At 53.0% G+C, this 9,547-nt stretch overlaps 1 protein-coding gene across 1 annotated transcript in view; it reads right to left on the reverse strand.

Annotated features, from left to right (window-relative positions):
• Nucleotides 1-551: 551 nt before the first annotated feature.
• NUAK2 (NUAK family, SNF1-like kinase, 2) overlaps nt 552-9,547 on the reverse strand; it is a 20,046-nt gene continuing 11,050 nt past the window's right edge. The window contains exons 3-7 of the mRNA XM_006887986.1: nt 6,233-6,384; nt 5,392-5,457; nt 3,573-3,692; nt 2,924-3,056; nt 552-1,606 (exon numbers count right to left, since the gene is read on the reverse strand). Of these exons, the coding sequence (XP_006888048.1) occupies nt 552-1,606; nt 2,924-3,056; nt 3,573-3,692; nt 5,392-5,457; nt 6,233-6,384 (1,526 nt within the window). The remainder of the gene's footprint in view (nt 1,607-2,923; nt 3,057-3,572; nt 3,693-5,391; nt 5,458-6,232; nt 6,385-9,547) is intronic.

Genomic DNA, 9,547 nt, shown 5'->3' on the forward strand with positions numbered 1-9,547 from the left:
CTTTGAGAAAACAGAGGTTGTGTTCTCTTACTCCTGGGAGCAAGAGGGCTTCCTCCTGGAGCCCATTCCCAGGATGGGAGGTGGAGGATAGGTATCAGAGTGCAGTCCAGTGGCTGGTGGAGATGGGGGCAGTGTATTTGAGGGCTTGTAACCCTGATGTGATGAGGGTGGGGGGAGGGAGTTGCCCCCTGGAAGGCACTAACACACAGTGACTCACAGAGGAGACAGACACCGAGGGTGCTCTTTACTCACCTCTATAGTAACCCCTTAAAGAAAAACAGGCCATCTGTGCTCCACCAGGGGCCTCCCTGACCCCTCTACTTCCTTACTCTTCTTCCCTAAGTCCTTCTTGATAAGACAGGGCTGAGGATACTGAACCCTCAGCACATGTCACCAGGAACTCCTCCCCAATGCTCTATGGCAAACCTCTCAGCGTTTTCAGCCTGCTGGCCGGGATGCTGACCCTCTCAGAGAGTGAAGACACTCTCCCTTTGAGGTGCAGCCAGTTGCATCTTAGATCTGCCCTGGGGGGCCATGTGTCCCCCTCCACCTCAGCCAAGCTTAGAGCTGACCCCTGCTTGTCGGTAGGTCTCTGTCACCTCCTGGCAGTCTGTCAAGGAAAAGCAGCTGTCCCCCAGGGAGTCCTGCCGCCAGTGTCTCAGGCGGCCCTCTGAAGGGGGCCCCTCAAGTCCCATAAGGTTGTCCACAGACACACAGCCTCTCAGGGGAGGCTCTGGGAGCCGTTCGGGCAAGTCCAACTGGTCAAAGGACTCAGAGGACAGGATGCTGTCCTCACTCACAGCCCCAGAGGGGCGGCTGGGCCGGGCTGGAGGGCATGAGGGGGCCAGTTCGTCCAAGGAGCCGAAAGCCGCGGGGGCCTTGAGCTGGGTGGCCGTGTGGGAGAACTTGCCGTTGTGTTTGAGGATTCCCTTGCGATGCAGCAGCAGGCCTGAGGTGTCGGGGGGCTTCTGCTCCGCGGGGTCAGCACTCACAAACACGTCCCCTGAGTCTGTGTCTAAGAGCTCCCCGGACTCACTGGGCTCGGGTGAGGAGTAGTAACCGGACTCCCGCTGCCCCGACTTCTTGAGGATCCCCTTCCTGGGCAGCAGTGGGGCGGCCTGTCCGGTGCTCACAGAGACTGGGTGGGGTGCGCCGCGCTCCTCCTTGGCCCCCTCTGGGGACGCGTTCTTCTTCTTGAGAATGCCCTTGGGCAGCTGGAGGTCGCCTTTGCCCGGGTGGGGAGTGGGATCATCGGCTGCACCCCCTGAGCGAGACGGAGCCATGTCGTTCTCCTTTCGGGATTTCTTGAGGGAATGCTGGCGCTCCAGGCCTGGGGGGACGCCACCCCCACCAGGCACATGGTGCTTGAAGAAGCTGCACACCTTGGCCCCGTTCTCCAGGAGGGGCCGGGAAGAGCGGCGGAGCCAGCTGGCCATGGAAGCCCGGGCAGAGTCGCTGCTGGAGTGCCCACCCTCCTGTGGGGTCTCCTGTTCCCCCACACGGGTGGCGTAGCCCCAGTTGACCCACCAGTGACTGGCTACATCCTCCAGGGTGGCCCGGCGGGTGGGGTTCACCATTAACAGCCACCGGATCAGGCCGCAGGCGTCTGGAAGGCAGGGAGGGACCTCAGTTTGGCAGCCCCAAGAAAGAGCACCCCCTGTTCCTATCTCATGTCCCTCTAATCTGCTTCACCAACATTTCATGGTCCTTCTCATCACAAAGGGCCTAATGCCGTGTACCAGGACGTAGAGAACCCCAGGGACCAGCTGTCCACCTGGGAGAGACAGAGAGATGCGCAAGAATGCCCACTTTAATTATGGATTGAACTGTGTCTCCTGAAGACGGGTCTTATAACTCCTGACCCCTATCTGTGGGTGTATCTCTTTGGGGAATAATGTTTTCTTCATTACCTTAATGAGGCCCTATCAACCTCACTGAAGCATAATCACTTCCGTGATATAGTTTCTGTTTGTTACAAGGACTCACTTGCGGTATTTCTGTTACATCAGCACTAGATAAACTCGAGAAGTTCTGGTAGACAAGTGGCTAAAAAGTTGTGCAGCTAACCCAAAGACGGAAGTTTGGAAGGCATCAGCTGCTCCAGGGAAAAATAGGGACAATCTCCTCTCCTGTGTGATTTACAGCCTCTGAAAACCTGCCAGAGGGTCAGCCACGAGTCGGTTCCAAGTCCAATGGCACATACCAAATGGATAAACAAAGGCAGCTTCTGAACCCATCGCATTCCAGTCTGTCTCCTCATTCCCTAAATTTTCTACATGGGTTTCCTCAATTTCCTTTTCTGTTCCAAGGCCCTTGCTTGTATGTGTCTGTGGTCCCTGCCTCCTCTGCCCACATTTAGACCTCTGAGAGCAGGATTGTGTTCAAAGGAAAACCAGGGCTCTCACACTCCCCCCCCCCCACCTTCTCTATAGCATATAGGGAGCATAGGCTGCCAGCTCCTTGGCGAGCTGCACTGCTAACCCAAAGATCGTGTCTCTCTCTGGCAGTTCAAATCCACCAGCGACTCGAATGGGGAAAGATGGGCAGCCCCCTCCTTGTGATTTACAGCTTTGGAAACCTGCTGGCGGTCAGCAACGGGTGAGCAAGACAGTGTATGAAAGACAGATTTCTGAGGATAAGACAAAAGCAACAGGAAATGAGACAATTGCAGCAAAAGGAATCTAAGTTAGCTGTTAGGAAGCACTTCCCAACGATACTCAAGCTGTCTATAAGGGAAAGAGGAGAGAGCTTCTTTTTCTGGGGTCCTGGACCTTGCAGTTGGAGGGATGACTGCTGGAGGTCAGTGAAGGGGTGTCCTAACCTATAGTGGGGTCACACGGGCTGGGGTCCTCTTTGCTTTAGTGACTGTGAGCCCCGGTTGTGTCTCTGCACGAGGAATCAGCCCCTCCACCTTGGGACTCACCAGAGGGTTTAGGCGGCTCCCGGTAGGCCCCGCTGCTAATCTGCTTCACCAGCGTTTTATGATCGTTCCCATCGAAAGGCATGGTGCCATGTACCAGGATGTACAGAAGGACGCCCAGGGACCAGCTGTCCACCTGAGGGAGAGAGAGAAGATCAGCATGGATGCTCACGTGCCACACGATGCCAGTCTCACCACAACACCACAGGAGCAAAAGACCAGGAGGGAGAACTGAGGCTGTCATGCTGGGGACAATGTTCTGGTGGCACCGAGAGGTAAAGGGGGTAAGGCTGTCATGGAAGGGGCTCGGAGCTCACAGAGAGATGCTTTCCTTCATTGTCTTTTTGTGAAAGGTGGGGACAGACAGAGCACAAGAGCAGGTCATCCTCAGGGGATGAGGTTGTGCCTGACCACTCTCTACCTCCAGATCATCCCAAGGAGACCAGACTTGGTGCCCAGAAAGGCCACAGAGACTAGGCCGGTGAAGGAGGAGGAGAACTAGAGCGGAGTCGGAAGACCGAAGTTCTAGCTCAGTTTTGCCCTCCCTGGCTAGAAATCGGGTGCACTTTTTGCTCTGAAGAGGGGACTAACCAGGCAACTAGCCATCTACCTCAGAGGACGTCAGGGTACAGGTAGGCCGGCAGGCACGTACCTCTGGGCCCGTGTAGGGCTTCCCGTTGACGATCTCAGGTGAAGCGTAGAGGGGGCTCCCACAGAACGTCTGCAGGAACTTGTCTTGATGGTATTGGTTAGAGAGGCCAAAGTCGGCGATCTGCAGTTAGGAGAAACGCAGGCAGGGTTCACACCAAGGTCTGGCTTTTTCTACTCTTCTCAGCCCACCCACTCCAGATCCTGGGAAATGCTGGGCCCCCAGGAAACAGGAAGGATGCTCACCACCCCATCCCACACTGGGGTTCATCACCATAGTTCAGATACCAGGGGATCCCTGAGAAGGCTGGGGCAATAGGGAGCTCTTAGACAGAGGATGTGGCGAGTTAGACTGAGGCCCAGCCCAGGAATGCTCTCCCTGCCTATTCACATCCTCCTGACCCTGCTGGCCCAGGCCCTCAGCCCTCCTTCTCCTGCACTGTTTCCAATGACACTGTAGTCCTGCTTGCCTGCCACGCTATACTCTTTCTATGTTCACCACCTCCTGACTCACTGCTCTTACAGCTCCTTGCACGGAGGTAAGCACAGAGGTGGTCCACGGATAAGGCGGAATGGACAGTTATCGGCTGAAAGGAAAGTCTCCAGGATGGAGGGACAGAGCCAACTTGTCAGGTCAGAGCCATGGTCCTCCGACACAAGCAAGCCCCAGGACCGACTGGCCATGCGAGGCCTGAGCTGCCTTTCCTAGCATAAAGCCCACCACTGCCCACACCTGGGCCTTGGTGTTGGGAGCCAGGAGTCAGATTGGTGTAGCTGAGAAGCATTGCTGAGGGCAAAACAAAGGTGGCTGTGCTACAGCCCAGGAGAAGAAATCATCTCACCGGACAGAGACTTCGGGGCCATTCTCGGTCCCCAGACACAGCCTCTCCTGCCTTGTTGACCTGACCTCTTCACACTCTCCTCAGAGGGCATGTGTGGCCAGGGTGGAGAGCACTTGTTTATGCAATTCTGGCTCCTTCGTTTATTGTTTTATGGGCCCATATCAAGTAGTTATAACAAGCCAGTCAATAACGAACAGCCTCTAACAAGGCAGATTATTGGTGCAGATGGGAAAGTCTATACTGGTCTCAGTTATCTGGGTTTATTGGCTCTGGGTTCTCTGGTCAACATCAAAGGAAAAAAGCCCCACCCGTTTTGGGAATTGCCTGGGAGCTGGGAATGAACTCAGTGCCAGGGTGCCTCAAGCACAGGTCAGGGTTCACTGGAGAAGAGCCTCTGTCTCGAGTTCCAGAAGATTCCGAGAAGGGTCAGGAGGCAGAGCCCTCCTCAGAGGCTCTGGGGAAGAGTTCTGTTGAGTCCTGGGCCAGCCTTTGCCATCCTCCCCTTCCTGCCTGAGGTCTGGGTTTGTCCCATTAGCATACACGTCTCTTGTCCTAAATTTACCTACTTAGGCCTGGGAATCAGCAGCTGCAGGAACGAGGAAGCTGGTGTCACCGTACTAGGTCTGAGGGGACAGGTGCCAAAGGGCCAGCTAATTGCAGCAGATCAAAGTATGCATGCGTGCGAGCGTGGACGTGTGTGCGCAGGTGAGAACTCAGGTCAAAGTGACCCCAGTCCTGGAATTCTGAAGCTGGGTGATAAGGTCAAGAGCATTGGCTAGTTAGAGAGCCAGAAGGCTCTGCTACAACCACTGGGAGCTGTGGGACGCTGCGTGAGTCATTTCTCGTTCTGGGTTCCTGTCAGTACCAGGGCATAAATCTGAGCTTTATTCCTAGGCCTTTCTGATGTTTAGACTCTTGGTGAGGTAGTATTGAAAGCAGAGGCAGAGGGGAAAATTACTGGAAACAAGAAGTTGAACTCACCTTGATATTTCCATTGGCATCTAAGAGGATGTTCTCCAGCTTGAGATCCCGGTGGACAACCCCGTTCTAAAAGAAGGAGGGAGGAGAGTCAGGGTAATGTCACTTTGGGGGAGGATGGGTGTGGAAAATGAGGCAAACACAAAGGGAACAAGTTTGCGACCAGGGAGGTTACTAGGGATGCTGTTATGTGCCATCAAGCCGCCTTTACTGGTGCCCACCCAGGGCCAACAAGTCAGTCCATTCTGACCAGTACCCTGCCATACAGACTCACAGCAAATCGGACTTCCAAGGCTTATGGGAGAAGACTATCTGTCCATCTTTCTTTTATGGATCGATGGTAGATTAGAACAGCTGACTTTTTAGTTAGTGACCGATATGTTACACCAAGAGGGATCCTTAGTGGCACATGCTGCCGTCATCATTGTTAAGTACCACTGAGTCAGAACCCACCCATGGCTGACCCTCCAGCAGATTTCCAGAGGCAGTATATCTCATGGGAAGAGGCTGCCCATCTTTGTCCCACGGAGCTGGTGGTTTTGAACCACATACTGTTGGGATGGCAGCGTGATTCCTTATCACTAAGCCACCAGAGCTCCTGGTCTTAGGAAATGATAGTCTTAAGAAAGCATAGGCCCTTAACAGTTTCCAAACAAGAAAATAAAAAGCAAAAAACTAAAACCACCATCTTCCCCCCACCCCCATTTCTGAGGATTCCAAATCTAGTGTTCCCTCTCCTCCTGTCTCCCTTGTGTGACCTTGGACAACTCACTCTGTAGTCCACACCAGCCCGAGAAGCCCAGAGCCCACTGCCAGGAGCAGGGATGGGCAGTGGGCTACTTACTTGGTGGCAGTAGGAGACAGCGGAGACAATCTGGCGGAAAAAATGGCGCGCGTCCCGCTCGCTGAGTCGCTGGCGCTCGCTGATGTAGTCGTACAGGTCTCCCCGGCTGGCGTATTCCATGACGATCACAATCTTGCTGCTGTTCTCAAACACTGAGAAGGACCAGGTGGGAACATGAGGCCCGTCCAGAACCCCCTAGCTAGGACCCCAGACTAGACACGACCTCCCTATAGAGGTGTCTGCAGACAGGTGGCCTGAAAGGGCAGGAGTGGGTTCCTTTTAAGGTTCACCTTCCAGACCCCTTGAGGTAAGGCCAAGCCCTTCCCTCCCGCTCCTTGGAATTCTAGGCTTCTAGGGACAGCAGTAACATGACTGGATAGGTCTGAAAGGCCGAGGGCTCGGGTTCAGAATCCAGTCCTTGCTCACCGTCTAGTGACCTTGGGCAACCCCCTTCTAGATACAGCAGTAAAAATGTGCATGTGGAATTCAAAGCCTGACCACATCACTTATTATTCAACCTCGGTGCCTCAGTTTCCTCATTTGAAAGATGGGATAATAAGGGCACCCTCCCACGGCTGGGGTGAAGGATAGATAAAAAGCCAAGGGCAGCTCTGGGGCAGGATGGGTCAGCCGCCAGAGAGTATGGTACAGAAACGCATAGATGGTACAGCCTGTTATCTTTTAAGAGCCCAATAGATGCCTGCTTGTCTGCTAATCAAAAGGACAGTTACCAGCAGCACTGTGGGTATAAAGACCAGGCAATCTTTGCTCATAAAGATTCCTCTTGCTGTTGAATCAACTCCAAAGGAATACCAAGACTGCAAATCTTCTCAGAAGCCCACTTCCACATCTATTGTCTGCAGAATAGCTGGGAGGGTTCAAACCACTGATTTTCCAGTCAGACTTAACCATCAGAGGTTACGGCCTAGAAAACCCAACAGGGCACATGTATTCTGTCCTACAAGTTACTTTGAGTCTGAAAGGCAGGAAAAGATAGAGGGCCAGCGGGAGAGAGGGAGACTCTCTCAAGGAGAAGGGTTAACACAGTGACTGCAGCAATGGGCTCAAGGCGGGTGCAGAACAAGGCAAAGATCTGTTTATTAGATTACTATGAGTCACTGTTGACTCAACAGCACCTAACAACAACATAAATCCAAATGGACTTGCTGGCACACACAACAACTGCTCTATTATTTATCATCAGTTCTCATGTGTAAATGTGAAAATCAGTAGCAATGATGCCTGCCTTGAAGCTCAGAGGAGGAGTAACGTATACAAAAACATTCTCACTGCAATCAAATAGATTCTAACTCATAATCCCAAAGCCATAAGTCATTACAGGAGGAGACTGCCCATTTTTCTCCAGAGGAGCACCTGGTAAGATTCGAAACCAGCGTCATGGTTAGTAGCCTGACACATTAGACATTATACCACTGAGGCTCCTTTAAAAAGTACACAAAAGTGTGGTTTTTAACCAGAAAGAGTGGTGGGAAAGTTGAGGTATGACTCACCCTCATCACTGACTAACCCTACCCAGAGCGTCTAGGTGAGGGCTTCTACACAGAGTGGTCAATAAATTGGGTCATTGATTGACTTGTGATCTCTAGTGGCACAGTGGTTAAGTGCTCTGTTGCTAATCAAAAGGTCAGTGGTTCAAATCCACTACAGGAGGAAGATGTGGCAGGCTGCTTCCATAAAGATTACAGCCTTGGAAACCTTGTGGGGTAGTTCTAATCCACCTTACGGGGTTGCTATAAGCTGGAACTGCCCAGCAATGGTTTTGGCTGTGTGGTTTCCACTGACGTCTGCTGAGGGTCCTGGCCTTCGGCCCACCCCAGTTGGCTGGTCTCCAATGCAGGAGTAGCCTCCCCCTCCCCCGGAAGGTGGGGAGGGGCTGGTTCATCAAACTGGCCTTTCAGCTGGGCATGTGTCAGCACATATGTGCCCATGACATTGACATTGAGTCAAACAAGTCCTAGGAGTTTGGCCTGCTCAGCCAGCCCCAAAGCTATTGCTGTCCAGCCCTCTAGGAAGGCGCTGCAGGAGGCGGTGTCTCCCAAGAGGAGTTCAAGCTTCCAGGCAACATGGCCAGGACTGGGCTTTTCTCCAGGAATCCCGGGCACATGGCCCTAGTGGATGGTGGCCCAGCCTCCTGGGGTACACCCTGCTGAACACCCTGTGGTTCTTGGTATACCGGCAAGGGCGAATGTAACCTCTGTGCCAAGGACCTGAGGGTCAAGAGCCAGTCAGGGGGCATCCTGGAGAGAAGCTGCATAAGCTCCTGGGATAGGGTCTCCCCTTAATCCACCCCCTCTAAAGCTTATTGCAGGATGCGGGAGCCCTTCCAGACACATAGGAACTGTCCAAGAGAAGGCACATGCCGAGTCAAAGCTCAGTTCCCAGAGAGATGTAGCTGAAGTGTGGGGAGTTCACACATGCACACAATCAGCATGCTCAGCCTGGTTTAACCAATGCTCTGTCATCTGCCCACTCTTCCCCTGGGGGAAATACACACGAGATACAATTAACCTTCTCAGTCACATGCCAGGGACAGGATCAGGCCATGTCAGCAGCTCTACCTTCAGTCCTCGCATGAGAAGAATCTAAAGAGCATAGACTTGCCTATTTCTTCCCATCAGGAAAAATCAGAGTAAGAGCAAAGCCACAGGCTCCCACTCAACCTCCTGCAGCTGCTGGTCACCCTGGTCTCCTCTACCTGACACTATGAAAAGGCTCCAAGCAGACAGGTGTGAGTGGGAGGGTGCTCCCCCTCTTTCCCACTTCCCTCTCTCTGGCTCGCATTGTTGTCTGGGTCACAAGGAAGAGGGCAGCCGGAATAGCAAAGCCAACGCTGATGTCAGGCCAAAAGGAGGGGAGGCAGTTTCAGAGCACGAACCTGGCTCTTGGGATGCGTGAAGAACAGCACCCACACACCTGGGGCAGGTGCATGTCTGTGTCTGTTTAAGCCTCCCCCGAGATTGCCAACGAGCTCAGCGGTTTGGGTAGGTGTGTTTAAGTAGGGAAAAACCTAACAGTAACAACAAAAGAGCCTGACATTTTTGTGCACCTCCCTTGAGCTGAGTCCCGGGTGACATTGTCTGATTTGATCTTTGCAGCCACCCTGTAGGTCTGTGACGTAGGCAGGACATCCCATTTCACAAATGAGGAACCAAAGCCTGAGATGAAATTAAATGAGTTGCTCCAAGTTATATAGCTGCGTTTTACATGTAGCGTTTGTCCTACTCTAAAGATCATTTCTTGTTTAGGTTTAGTGTGTGTGTGTGTGTGTGTGTGTGTGTGTGTGTGTGTGTGTGT

The sequence above is a fragment of the Elephantulus edwardii genome, unplaced genomic scaffold (assembly GCF_000299155.1).
Source record: "Elephantulus edwardii isolate Elephantulus edwardi_28Jun2011 unplaced genomic scaffold, EleEdw1.0 scaffold00063, whole genome shotgun sequence".
NCBI classification, from domain to species: domain Eukaryota; kingdom Metazoa; phylum Chordata; class Mammalia; order Macroscelidea; family Macroscelididae; genus Elephantulus; species Elephantulus edwardii.